Source organism: Leucoraja erinacea, chromosome 27 (assembly GCF_028641065.1).
Source record: "Leucoraja erinacea ecotype New England chromosome 27, Leri_hhj_1, whole genome shotgun sequence".
Taxonomy (NCBI): domain Eukaryota; kingdom Metazoa; phylum Chordata; class Chondrichthyes; order Rajiformes; family Rajidae; genus Leucoraja; species Leucoraja erinaceus.
Genome location: NC_073403.1, coordinates 10091014 through 10105998, shown reverse-complemented (window position 1 = coordinate 10105998; position 14985 = coordinate 10091014). Strand labels below are relative to the sequence as shown.

Below are 14985 nucleotides of genomic sequence, written 5' to 3'. Positions count from 1 at the left end.
ACTGAAGTGGACTATGGGAGTTTGAGCTCTGTTGCTTCAGTTTGCTGACCCAGTCGTTCCTTCTCAAAGTCCATTTTTGTCTCTCTCTCACACACACACAATCTCACGCACAATCCCATGCACAATCCCATGCATACACTCTCATGCGCACTCTCACACCCACACACACACATAAACTCCCCTATAAAGAAGAAGGGTTTCGGCCCGAAACGTTGCCTATTTCCTTCGCTCCATAGATGCTGCTGCACCCGCTGAGTTTCTCCAGCTTTTTTGTGTACCTTCAACCCCTATAAACTTAGGCCAACTTCTCATCCACAGTCTCCCAGGTAAACATTTTGAGATCTCCTTGACACAAATGCTCACCTTTTGTGAGTAATTAGGAGGTAGTCTGATTCTGTCACTTCACATCTTTACCCATCTCTTTGAAGCGCCTCTTAATCTTGTTCATTCTATCAAAGAGAGCATCATTTGTCCATCGTCCCCTCCGACCAGACAGCTGTTTACTGACCCTGCATTGTGACTGCTTCAGCATCTTTTAATAATAATAATGATAATAATATATTTTATGGCCATTGCACATAGGTGCATCAAGATTTGATGTTGGTCTGTGTGGAAAACTCTCCTGCACATCCCAGAGATCATCCAATCAAGGTACAATGAATGGGATGCACCACCACAAATTTTCTTCCATTGATTTCCATGCAATATTTTTTTACGCCTGTGCATTTAGCAATGTTATTGAACTCCACTTTGCAGTTTGCTTTGGGTTTAGACCTCATTACTGACCTCCAAGTGCGTGACTAAACTGTTGATGCACACAGCCAGCTTTGTGTCTCGCAATAAACCACAAACTGCTCCCCAAGTCCATGCAGTACAATACAATGTTGCCCTTATCCCTGTCTCTCCGGATCTAACTCTGGGAATGTTTGGATTGTGTGGGTGGTTCAGACGTTTGAAATCCAAAGCAGGAATCCAACACGACTCAAGCCTATAGCTGGTCATTATTTTCATTTGAAGTGGGCATGATGTGAAGGACCTCTCAAGAGTTAAGTTGGTCATTGCGACCTTTATAAACAGTGGCTTTATTTTTAACCAGGTTTGACTGGGTGTCCTGATCCTCGGGAAACACGGCGACTTGATCAACCAAGTAAATGCCTTTCACAGCTCCACTTGTACGCAAACCCCTCCCCAGTCCTGCCATCTTCCCATATCTGCCAACCCATATCCCCTTACCTTTGCAATCATTTGCCTTAAAATACCAATCTATCTGCCCCTTTCCCATTCCCACCCGCCCCTCAAATCTCTTTCTCTGCCTCTAATCACTCCCAATCCCCCATTTCTGCTTCCCACCCACCCACACCAATTCCTTGCCAATGGCAAGCCCAAGCTATCAACACAATTGCATTCCAGATGAGGAACCAGTCTCTTTAAGGTACACACCAGGATTAAAACGCATGCTCAAATACACCTGTCTGGCACAGAAATCCTTTCCCTGTAAATATCAGGGCCTCTTTGCTCCTCTTAAATTATTTATTCCCTTAACCCTAATTTAGACTGTAGACTTTAGAGATACAACGCAGAAACAAGCCATTTGGCCCAACGAGTCTGTGCCAATCCCCACACTCTAACACTATCCTACCACTAGGGATAATTTACATTTTTACCGGCCAATTAACCTACAAACCTGCACGTTTTTGGAGTGTGGGAGGAAAGCAGATCACCCAGAAAAACCCCATGTGGTCTCGTGGAGTATGTACAAACGCCGTACAGACAGGACTGGTAGTCAGAATCGAACCCGGGTCTCTGGCACTGTAGGGCAGCAACTCTACTGCAGCGCCACCGTGCCACCCTAATTCCATGCCTCATGTAGCTGCACAATAAGGTTGGGAACCTCCTTGTGAACCGCTAAACTCGAAAGCAGCTTGAAGATCCTATATATATTAACCTTGATCTTCTGGCTGACAAACGCCATGGGAAATCTATGTTTACAACATGTGATCAAAGTATACAACATTGCTTTCAGTTAGGCACTGGCTCATCTACATTATTGGATTGTGATTTAGACAAAATGCAAGCCTTCGATCAGTTTTGATCAAGAGTTGAAATGAAGTTATAAATTCTTCAAAGCCAGATAATTCTATAAATAAGCCATTTCTCATAATTAGAGTTGTAATGCACCATTTGATCGTTCTGTATTTCCCTTGGTGATTGCTTTCGCGTTCCTAGGATAAGCGAGATTCAGATTCGAATTCATAATCTTTCCCTTAATGGCTATTATTAAAATAATGAGAGTTTTTTTTCCCAGGGCACTACATTCTCAGAATGCATTTGCTCTTATCTCTAAGAATATTTGAATGTAGTTCAGTGGTGCCATCTTGAGGCATAATTGTTGATGTTTTATTCCAAACAATATATCAGTTTCTGTCTTATTTCCGAGGACCAATCATCAAAGTTTACTTTCAATAGTTTAGTTTAAAGATACAGCGCAGAAACCGGTCCTTCTGCCCACCGATTCCTCGCCGACCAGCGATCCCCGCACACTAACACGATCCGACACACACTAGGGATAATTTACAATTTTACCAAGCCAATTAACCCACAAACCTGTATGTCTTTGGAGTGTAAGAGGAAACCAGAGCACCTGGAGAAAGGTACAATGTACAAAGTCCATACAGACAGTACCCGTAGTCAGGATCGAACCTGGCACTGTAAGGCAGCAACTCTACCTCTGCGCCACCATGTCACCAATAGGAAATTAGAGAAATAATCACCAGATATGCCCTCACAGCAGACGTACAAAGCATCAGAATCATTTCAGAGGTAACCTGCAGAAACATTGCAGTAAAGACCATAACACCAGACCATAAACCTATCACCAGGGCAATTGTGCTCATTTCACATCTAAACTTTCTATAATTATTTAATCTTCAAAGAACAATTTATATTTATGTGGAGACTTATCATCAAGCAAAGTGTTTCCCAGATACTGTGTATCACTTTGATGCGCATTAATTGGTGTATGGGCAGGGACAGCTGGGATTTAATTGCTGGCCGATTCTCGCCAACAGCAATGAGACGTATGAGACCAATATTCTGGTGCCGATGAACATGGTTGTGCATGACAGTTTTCTCAATTTTCCCTTTGACATTTGTTTACAATAATAGAGTTTACGGCAATTTCGGATTCCAAAGTTGTTCAATTGGTCACAAGTTTTCAGATATTTTGATTTCAAATGTGAGGTCTCCACCGGGACTGATATTACTTCATTACCAGCTATTTGCAGGGCATGCCCACAAGCAGATGCCTGTTATCGCCCTGCTGTACAGAGTGGCAAAGCAAATGAGGGAGCAGTCGTTGCCAGCTGTGGCAGGTGGAATGAATGTGGTCTCAACACATCGATGCTCGTGGTACAAAGTCCAGGAGCAGTGTTGCAGTGTAGACGTATTATATGGGTACGGCTGGAAGCCAATGCTGTAGAGTGGAATTACACAACCTATCAGTGCAAGACAGAGGCACAAATTGTTGAAGGTTTGGAGTACAAAAAAATCTTTTCACCGTTCATTCTTTTGAAGGAAGGATGAGTAGCAGATTCAGATTCAACGTATGAGTAGGTACAGGACAAAATGCATTTACTGTCTCCCAGTGTGCATGGATTTGAATAAATATTTACATTAGCAACAGACATAGTGTTTTTCCTGTGGACGGAGTGTCCGGGGTGGGGGGGGGGGGGGTGATTGGCAGGGGGGGGGGGGGTGCGCTGCAGAAATGCTGGGACAACCGAAGGCAGGCAGCATCTCTGGAGAGAGAAAGGGTTTTGGGTTGACCCACATTTCTCTTCCCCCCCTCCCCCACCTCTCTCCTCCTCCCTCTCCTCACCACCCCTTCCCCTCTCTCCCTCATCTCCATTCTGTCCCCCACTCCCCCTCTAATCCCCTCTGTCTCCCTCTCCCAATCTGTCCCTCTCCCCTCTGTCCCCTCCCCACCCCCTCTTCCCCCCCCCCCCTCCCCCCTTCCCCCCCCTCCCCTCTCCCCCCTCCCCTCTCCCCCTTTCTCCTCTCCCCCCCTCTCCCCCCCCTCCCCTTCCCCTTTTTTCACCCGCTCCTCCCATCACCCCCTCCTCTCTGTGTCCCTCTCCCCCACCCTCTCTCTGGTGACGTAGTCTTCCTGTCTCACAGCATCAACCCTGAGCTCCTGCACAGTTTCTGCATATTCTCCTTGCTGCCTGCCGGGTTTCCTGTACGTGTCTGGTTTCTTCCCACCTGCCAAAAGATGCAAAGACGGGCAGGTTAAATAGCACCTGCAAGTTTCCCCCGGTGTATGAATACGGGGGTAAGGGGGTGTTGGGATCTGGGGAGAATAAAATGGCAAGGGGTAAGACTTGTGTAAAAATGGGTGCTCGACTCTGTAGGTCGAAGGGCCTGTTTCCATGCGGCGTTTCGTTATCAATTTAATTCGGAACTCCTAATGGTTGCAGCATTTAACATAGTTGGAGTGAGGGTGAATAAGTATATGTGGGAAAGTGATTGGAACATCCTGATGACAAGGAGGGAGCTCGGACGGAACATAAACACTGCAGACAGATGTCAGACCAAATGACCACTTCTGTCGTGTAAAATTCATGATATCTGTAGAAGATTTGATTTTGTGATGCCTGCTTTATCTGATAATGTCTGAAACAGAAATATCTGCTTTGAAAGGCTACTGGAAAATATATTTGAATCTATCCAGTTCACATCAATTGCCATCAGATTTATCATGTGAAAGGTTTTCAAAAAGGAATTGAGGCCTTTGAAGTGTATACTTGTAGAATACTTGTAAATGCAGCAGTCCCTTTGAATGCCACCAGTGATACAACACATTCTCTGTAGATATACATACGGCTGGGATTATGGAGCAAAAGAGTGATTTTTAAAGAAGAATGGAAATGATCGGGATCAAAGAGAAGCAAAATTGGAAACATATTTCAAAATTGAAAAAGGCATAACTTATCCTCTGGCTTTTGAATGTTAGATTTGGTCGCTTAAAACAAACCTATTAAGCTCGACAAAATATGGAGCTGTTTGTTATTCATTTTGTTCAAACATGAACAAAATGAATAACATCAACATTTTGTTCAAATATTTTTTGCAGTCCCTTTCTCAGTTTTTCCCCATATCACAACCTACATTTAGAGTAAGAGATGGGATTTGAAGCTTTAATAACACATTAGGGACAGTTTTCTTTTCAAAAAGCTGTCAGATCCCCTCAGATCAGTCGGAGATGCATCCTTCCCTTCCAGAGACCCAACCACAGGTTTGCAGGGATATGGGCCAAACCCAGGCAGCTGGGACCAGTGTAGGTGGGACATGGTGGCCGGTGGGGGCAAGTTGGGCTGAAGGGCCTGTTTCCAGGCAGTTTCACTCTATGCCTCATAAGGGCATAGAACACAGAACCTTACTGCCCTTTGGCCCACAATGTCCTTGCCGAACATGATGTCAGGCTGAACTAGAACATAGAACATGGAGCATGGAGCATGGAACAGTACAGTGCAGCACAGGAATAGGCCCTTCAGCCCACACACCATTTGTGCCAAACATAATGCCAAGTTAAACTGGTCTCATCTGCCTGTACATGATCCATATCCTTGTACTTGCTAGAATTTAGAAGACTGAGGGGGGATCTTATAGAAACTTACAAAATGTTTAAGGGGTCGGACAGACTAGATGCAGGAAGATTGTTCCTGATGTTGGGGAAGTCCAGAACAAGGGGTCACAGTTTAAGGATAAGGGGGAAATCTTTTAGGACCGAGATGAGAAAAAAAAAATTCACACAGAGAGTGGTGAATCTCTGGAAATCTGCCACAGAAGGTAGTTGAGGCCAGTTCATTGGCTATATTTAAGAGGGAGTTAGATGTGGCCCTTGTGGCTAAAGGGATCAGGGAGTATGGAGAGAAGGCAGAGATGGAATACTGAGTTGGATGATCAGCCATGATCATATTGAATGGCGGTGCAGGCTCGAAGGGCCGAATGGCCTACTCCTGCACCTAATTTCAATGTTTCTATGTTTCTATCCCTCTGTTACTTCCACAGCCATGTGCCTATCTCAAAGCCTCTTAATCGCCACTATCGCCTCCAGCACCAGCCCAGGCCACCACCAATGTCTAAAAAAAAGTCTTGCCCAGCAAATCTCCATTAAACTTTCCCCCACTCTCATCTTCATAGAAACTAATAAGGGACTATAACAACGTTTAAAAGACACTTATGGGGCTGTCCACATTTCACGTTTCATTTAGTTTAAAAAAAAAACTTGCTACGTTCGTTCAATAGATTTTGGGGTTTTGAGTGTTAAGGTTAAATCTCAGTGACAACTATGGAAGCCTGAAGGCAAGGCCTTCCTGCCGGGACTATGTGTGAGGGTGGCCAGCAACTAGTGCTCAGAGAGGGGCCGTGTCGATCATCCGGGGGTCAGACTCCCCGGGAACGACTGCGCTGGAAGTTGACATACGCCCCACGGGCAACGTGTGAGGGCAGCTGAGGTAGCTCATCATGAGGCGATCATGAAAAGCTACTGCTTGTTTCAATTAGGCATGCACGTGTAGGTGAGTCTGTCAGTGTGAAATTAGGCTCCCTAATGAAACGTGGCAGGTCCGGTGTTCTGCAGAATTCACACCACCTCCCAATTAAAATGTGAAAGTCAAAATTCAATTTGAAATGTTGAAAGTAATGAAGAAGTCCGACTTCACACATGAGAAGTCGAACGTGACACGTACCCATCAGCCTGAAAATAATAGCGCAAGTGAAAGCATTTCATCTAGCCCCGACCTGTCACCCCCCTGACCTGCCACCCCCGCCCCTGCCACCCCCGACCTGCCACCCCGACCCCCACCCTGACCACCCCCGACCTGCCACCGCCGACCTGTCACCCCCGACCTGTCCCCCCCCCGACCTGCCACCCCCCGACCTGCCACCCCCCGACCTGCCACCCCCCCCCCCCTGCCACCCCCTCCGACCTGCCACCCCCCTGTCCACCCCGACCTGCCACCTGTCACCCCCGACCTGCCACCCCACCTGCCACCCCCGACCTGCCACCCCCGACCTGCCACCTCCGACCTGCCACCCCCGACCTGCCACCCCCGACCCGTCCATGGCGACCACTTTCCCATATGGTCCAATCCTTTCCACCCACGTATATATTTGCTATTCAATAAGTAGTTCCCTATATTTCTGCCCTACTGGCTCTGTCATTCTTCTATGCACTAATTGTCCTTGAAAATTTAACAAAGAACTGGAGATTAATGGAGACACAGGGAACTGCAGATGGTGGAAATTTGAGCAAAAGACAAAGTGCTGGAATAACTCATTGTTTCAGGCAGCAGATGTGGAGTGAATAGATAGTTGCCGTTTCGGGTTGGGACCCAATTCAGGCCAAAGAAAGTTCCTGACAAAATGCCGTCCATCCATTCTTTCCAGAGATGCTGCCTATCTCACTCCAGCAGTCTGTGTTTTGCCGAAGGAACTGCAGACGTTGGAAATCTTAAATAAAACACAAAATGCTGGAAATATTCTGCAGGGCAGTGGGAAGAGAAACTGAGTCAACGTTTCAGCTCAAAGATGGACACAAACTGCTGGAGGAACTCAGTGAGACATGCAGCATCTCTGGAGAGAAGGAATGGGTGATGTTTCAGGTCAAAGATTCTTCTTCATTTCGGGGGACAGGGATAAAAGAAGTTTGCTAAGCAGGAAGAAGGGTGCAACAAAGTGCTGTACATCACTAATCATTGACAAAAAAAAGTTAATACACACCAAAAATAACAATCCAAAAACAGAAGCAAAGTCTCAGGCACGGTCAAAAGCCAGGGAGTACAAATGTGTTTTAACACTGGATTTGAAGGTGGACAGTGAGGGGTCTCTGACTGTTTAAAACTGGGATGACCAAGCTGTAAACATGGTTATCTAGTCAATGAGTGAATGGGAGCAGTTAGAGAGTGAGAACATGGAAGTATGTGGAGGTTGTGAGACGCAGAGCAGGAAGCCTCGCCCAACAACTCAGGCTGGGAACGTCCTCTACCCCAAGGGAAAGAACACCCTAAAAAAAAAGGGGGAACATTTGTATAATGAATGACAAGATCATTGTATACAATACAAACAGAATCATAGCTTGTATAGATGGAAATCAAGTTATCTGGAGTTGTAGAATTCAATATTAGCTCTAGGGACGGCGCAGCAGTAGTGTTACTGCCTTAGAGCACCAGAGATCCGGGTTCGATCCTGACCACGGGCGCTGTCTGTATGGAATTTGTACATGGAATTTGTGATCACATAGGTTTTCTCCGGGTGTTCTAGTTTCATCCCACACTCCAAAGATGTACAGATCTGTAGGTTAATTGGTTTTGGTAAATTGGTCCTGGTGTGTAGTATAGCGTTAGTGGACAGGGTGATCACTGGTCGGCACGGACTTGGTGGGCCGAAGGGCCTGTTTCCACGCTATATCTCTAAAGTTTAAAATACTGCAAGATGTCCAAACAGAAGAAGGATTCTAATGGATAGGTGACGTTTCGGGTCTGGAGAAGGATCCCAACCCGAAATGTTGCCCATCCCTTCCTTCCACTGAACCTGATCTGTTGAGATACTCCAGCACTTTGTGTTTTACTCAAGATTCCAGCATCTGCAGTTCCTTATGACTCGTCGTAATTTGATGCAGTTGTGTCTCGTCGCCCTAAACCTTTGAATTTTGTCCATTGATCTTCTCTGCCTCTCCTGGTGCAACCCCTCCCTCTGTCATTTCATCCATCCCGTCTTGCGTCCCTCAACTCCCCTCTTCGCCTGATTCCACTCTTGTTCTGCAAACGTTCAGGCACAAACCACAGCTTTCAATGAAGCACTGACATTGAAGATCGATTTGTTTTCTGTTGATCTATCATTAGCCAATTGCAGCACCGCACAAGCTTCTATTCCACTGGGATCTGTTGCTGTGAATGTGTTTGTGAATGTAATTTCTAGCTTGTTATTTTATCAATTACTCTTTGAAAAAAAAATGCCCAGCATGTTTACATATTAATTACCTTACCCATTCACACTAAATTAAAGAATGCTCCACAAATGCCCAGAAGATTTATATCCTATTAAATAGAAATATGTAATTAGCGCGACAAATAGGAAGTTATTTTTACAGATCCTGCTCATAAGATATTTATTTTACTGAAGATTTTTTTTTAGAGCATCAAAACAAGCTTTAAAAAAAGTGTCTGTCAGTTATATCCCATTTATATTGTTGCTAAAATGCTGATTGGATTAATATGGCAGTAAGTGGTGTTTAGATAGGTACGTGAACATGTAGGGAATGGAGGGATATGGAACACATACCTGGCAGGGGAGATTAGTTTAATTTAATTAGCATTATATTTGGCACAGACATTGTGGGATGAAGGGCCTGTTCCCATGCTGTATTAATCTATGTAACATGTTCTGAAACAGGAAAATAAATTTGTTTTGTTTAGAGATACAGCATGGAAAATGGCTCTTTGGCCCACTGTGTCCACACCGCCCAGCGGTCCCTGCACACTAACACTATCCTACACGCACCAGGGTCAATTTACATACACTAGGACGGGGGAAGGCATTGATGATCCAATCACCCTTTGCCTCTATGTTCTTCCATTTTATCTCTGGCAATGTTACTAAAAGTATTTTTTGGATGGACACCTTGATATGGATCACGTGCAGGCAGAGGAGATCTGTTTAACCTGGCATCATTTTCGGCATGACATTGAGGGCCGATGGGGCTGCTTCCTGTACTGTACAGTTCTATGTTCTATTATAAATCATATCAGAATTCAATCTATATGAAATATTTAGCATTTGTTTAGAGGACCGAAATATTTCATTATGTTCAAAAGTTCATAAGTTATAGGAACAGAATTAGGCCATTCAGCCCATCAATACTACGTCAATCAATCATGGCTGATCTATCTTTCCCCGTACGCCCTGACAATCGCACTAATCAAGAATCTGTCAATCACTGCAATAAAAATATCCACTGACTTGGCCTCCACAGCCTTCTGTGGCAATTAATTCCACAGATTCACCACACTCTGAATAAAGAAATTCCTCCTCCTCTCCCTTCTAAAGGTACATCCTTTTATTCTGAGGCTGTGCCCTTTGGTTCTGGATTCTCCCACTAGAGGAAACATCCTCTCCACATCCACTCTATCCAGGCCTTTCACTACTTGATTAGTATTAGGTCCCCTCTCATCCTTTATTATTATTTAGATATCCCACGACAAACTGCAGAATAATAGATATCTATATTAAATATTAATATAGAAAATATGTTTTCACATTGATTCATTTTTCACCACCTTGTTTATAAAAAGCATTGCATGTTCAAGGCGACCAGTTGGCATAATGAGGAACATCTGGAGTGATGTTCTATTGCACCGTATCCTTATTTAGTTTCAAGGAAAATAGTTTAATGTAGGCAGGAATGAGCTGCACTGTTGGAGAATGTGAACTTGTTGCTTCACCAAGGTAACACTACGTAGGCGATCAAAACATTTGGATTAAAAGATCCTCGTTTGTCTGATTCTGGTTTCCAGTGACGATATTGCGAATATAAAGTAACTTGTTTTGAGGATCCTATTTTTGAAGGAAAAAAATGCTCAGTGTTGAAAGTTGACAGCAAACCTTGCAGTGCTCAAAAACAGTTAATGACCTTTCTTCTTAAAGGTATGAAACGGCCATTAAGTCCTCCTCTGCCTCCTGAAAGTGGTGATGCAGATGCCTCCTTGGTGAACGAGGACGTCACGGAGTTGCAATCTGTCACCCCAGACAGCGCGCAGAAGCGAGAAAGGAAACTCCAGACTTTCACTCTGTGTGGAGTGTGTAACATTCAGCTCAACTCTGCCGCTCAGGCTCAGATCCACTACAATGGCAAATCCCACCAAAAACGACTTAAAAAGCTTCACAATGGAAAATTGTCCACAAGCCAAGGTAAGGTTGGAACGAGGTGTGCGGAGAGAAAGAGATCGCCCATAAACCAAAACATAAGGTCATAAGTGATAGGAGTAGAATTAGGCCATTCGGCCCATCAAGTCCACTCCTCCATTCAATCATGGCTGATCTATCACTCTCTTCTAACCCCATTCTTCTGCCTTCTCCCCATAATCTCTGACACCTGGTTGATGCTTAACAGAAGCAAAACCAATTGGGTGACCTTTTCACAGAGAAATGAGGGTTATTGTCACTGTTAATCTTGTATGCGAGAAGGGGAGTTGATGATTTATTGCAAGATGTTTTTGCCCATTATATGGTTCTATCAAATGACTCATTATGACCAATTGTTGAGTTTATATTATCATAATTATTTATCATTTCATTATTTCATAATGATAGAGCTTTGAACATTAACCGTGAGCTAAGGTTGAAACGATCATGGACATCTCTAGATTTAACATATAACATAAATTGTACCGTTCAAGAATGGGGCCCTTCAGCCCACTATGTTTTTGTGGAACATGCTTAGCTGAACTGGGGGTCTCATTTACCTGCAACTGATCCATATCCCTCCATCCCTTTCATATCCATTTACCTATCTAAAAGCTTCTTAAATGCAACTATCGTATCTGCCTCTACCACTGCTATTGGCAATGCGTTCCAGGCCACCACCACCCTCTAGTGTAAAAGCAATTGCCCCACACGTCCCCATTATATATTCCCCCTCTCACCTTATAGCTATGCCCTCTAGTGTTGGACTATTCCACCCAAGGAGACTGTCTAGCCTATGCATGCATCTCATCATTTTATATACTTCTACCAAAGTCATCTCTCAACCTCTGATGTTCCTGAGAAAGTTCACTAATTTGCTGCTCTCATCGTAAGGCAATGCCATTTCTTTAACCCTGTCTCTGCCTGTGTGCTGGTCTCTTTCAATCTCTGCCATTCCCCGCTGCCTCCATTTTAATAAATGACTAGCAATTTCTACATAGCCAGCTCATGTCTGTGGCTGTTGTAGCAGACTGACATTGTGAATGGGTCCAGGGAGTAGGACCAACAAGTGGTCATTTTCGATCATGAGAAGTTTATCTCCCTGACCTCACTGCAACTTGGCAAGATTCCAAATCTACACTTTCAGAATAGGTCAGTCCTGATTGAATGGCAGAGTAGACTTGATGGGCCGAATGGCCTAATTCTGCTCCTATAACTTTTCAACTTACTGTCCGTTTCTCATTAGAGGAAAAAAATATTGCTGTTTAAAAATAGGCACGTTAATGGTTTGTTTGACTCAGTTTATACAAATTCTAGAAATATATTGCAATTAGATGACCAGCTCTCTTGCGCAAACACAGCGTAGAATTAGTGTACATTAAAAACAAAACACTCGAGCAGCAGAACTGCTCTATCTAATAATAAAAAAACTCTCAATTTTGCCCTCTGCTGAATTACTGTATATAGCTTGTATATATTGAAGCACATTTCCACTGGAGACTTTGATCATTTAAGGGGACAACTTACTAATCTATATGCCATATCCATCGTTTGAAATGTACTTAACATTGCTTGTAAATTGATTTGAACATTGGTGAGTTTTTATGGTTTTACTGCCTCTGGCAATTCCACCATTTGAATTCCTTCATTCATTTTGTCTACCTGTGACTTTAATGGCAGTATTTACGTTTGAAAGGGAGGTGCCAGCCAGTAGAGCTGCTGTCACACAGCACCAGAGACCCGGGTTCGATCCTGACCTCGGGTGCTATCAGTTAGCACGTTCTCCCTGTGACAGCATGGATTTCCCTCCGGGTGCTTTGATTTCCTTCCACATGCCAATGATGTGTGGATTTGCAGGTTAATTGGCTTTCTGTAAATTGTGTGAGGAATGCTTTGGTCAGTGATCGGAATGAACTCAATGAGCTGAAGGGCCCGTTTCCCTACTGTATGTCTATGCTAAAACTCTCTAGTCAAAAGTTAAGGGTGTTTTATTGTCCTATGTCCCAGACACAACAATGAAATTCTTACTTGCAGCAGCTTAACAGAATATGTACACATAATACCCTGTAAGCAATATAATAAATGAAAAAGAAAAAAAATTAAAACAGACACTAAGAAAGATTCTCCATCAAAATGCGCACATATTATGTGTCTGTGAATTAGAGCAAATCATGCCGCCTTTAGCTGGTTCTTCCAAAGGGAATCGTGAACATTTAGCCTTTCCCACGCCGGTGAATTCTAGACTTGAGCTACTCTCCGTCAAGGTCGGCATTCAGTGACAGACAGCACTCCAGTGTGCCCTGTAGTGCTGTTCCCAGCCTCACCGAGGTTGCCCACAATTATGTTGGGGAATCTGCTTCTTTGATGTTACCGGTTTGGAGTCTTCGTTCATTATACTGGTGTAATACTTCGTCAACCCGGACAATGGACACGAAGCGGTTCTTAAGTGGTTTTAAATTTTATAATTTATAATTTTTATAATTGATGATGTTTTATTATTAATGTTTAATGTTTTACGTGTCATTCCTAACTGTCACTGTATGTCATGTTGGCACGTGGGTGGAGCACCAAGGCAAATTCCTTGTATGTGAATACTTGGCCAATAAACGTATTCATTCATAAACATTCATATATATCCTGTCCTTGTGTGTACATATATATATATATATGTGTGTATATATAGGTACAGGGACAGACGGACACAGACACACACCCTTTTTTCTGATTTATTATGTTGTTCACAGTGTACTATGTTTACATATTCTGTTGTACTGCTGCAAGTAAGAATTTCATTGTTCTGCCTGGCACATATGACCATAAAACAATCTAGACTATTGCCCTTGACTCCAGTTTGAACATCTCCTAAGGTAGGCACAGAGTGCTGGGACCTGTGCACGCACTAACATTCTAACATAGAGTAATGAGCTTGTAAATACTTGTAAATCTTGCAAATAATTGCAAATATTGTAACAGCACAGTGGGGCATCTGGTTGTGCTGCTGCCTCGCAGCGGCAGAGACCTGCATTCAAGCCTGACCTCAGGTGCTGTCCATGTGGAGTTTGCACATTCGTCCTGTGGCCATATGGGATTTCCTCTGGGTGCTCCGGTTTCCGTCCACATCGCCAAAACGTGCAGGTTTATAGGTTAATTGGACCTCTGTAAAATTGACCCTAGTGTGTAGTGAGAGAGAAAGTGGGATAACATAGCACAAGTGTGAACAGGATATCGATGGTAAGCATGGATTAAGGGGGCCGAAGGGCCTGTTTCCACGCTGTGTATCTAAATTAAAAAAAATTAAAATAAAATAATCTATCTACTCTAATTTTAAGGTGCCCGAGCAGCAAATTTTTTTAATGCCCAAAATAGACTGTGTCGCATAAAGTTTCAATATTACAGCATGAATTGTTTTGTTTTGCTCACCCACATTCTAGCCCCTTTATCATCTGTTCAGGAGACTGTAATTTTCTTCTGAATCCCATTCATTAGCAATCGCATTCAAACAGCCCAAGATTGCATATTACTGAAATGGCGGCATGCAATAAATGTTTCATAAATCACATATTTGAATTTGTGTCTTCATATATTCTCTATGATAATTATAATGAGCTTCAGCAATTGATTTTTTTTATTTCCCCTCGTGCAAAATGATCCTTCTAATTAGAATTATCAAGCAAACACATTAACCAGATTTTGCTGTGCATGTTTTTACTCTGTGTCGAGATACTGATTATAAAAAAAAAATAGCACATTCAGAATAAATCAATTTATGAGCGCTGGAATTATGGCACTTTTGATGGATTTTGGTAATTGTATAAACAAAATGATGTGATAAGTTGTGTCCAAGTAGACTGCAGTTCAGTGGACTAGATTGACGTTATATTGAATTGTTTGTTTAATAGACCTTAGGGAAAGCATCATTTTTTTTTGTATGGTATTGATAATCCATTGACTCCAGTGAATATTCACATGCAGCTGATGTTCATATTAAGATTACCTTGGACAGCTCCAGTGAAAGATCAGGAG

General features: G+C 43.3%; 1 protein-coding gene across 4 annotated transcripts in view; it reads left to right on the top strand.

The window, feature by feature from the left end:
- Window positions 1–14985, top strand: part of znf385c (zinc finger protein 385C) — a 389456-nt gene that overhangs the window by 133640 nt on the left and 240831 nt on the right. For 3 of the 4 annotated variants that reach the window (XM_055656996.1, XM_055656995.1, XM_055656994.1), the window contains exon 2: window positions 10705–10968. The exons of the other annotated variant lie outside the window; for it this stretch is intronic. In XM_055656996.1, the coding sequence (XP_055512971.1) occupies window positions 10705–10968 (264 nt within the window). The remainder of the gene's footprint in view (window positions 1–10704; window positions 10969–14985) is intronic. 4 annotated transcript variants of the gene reach the window in all.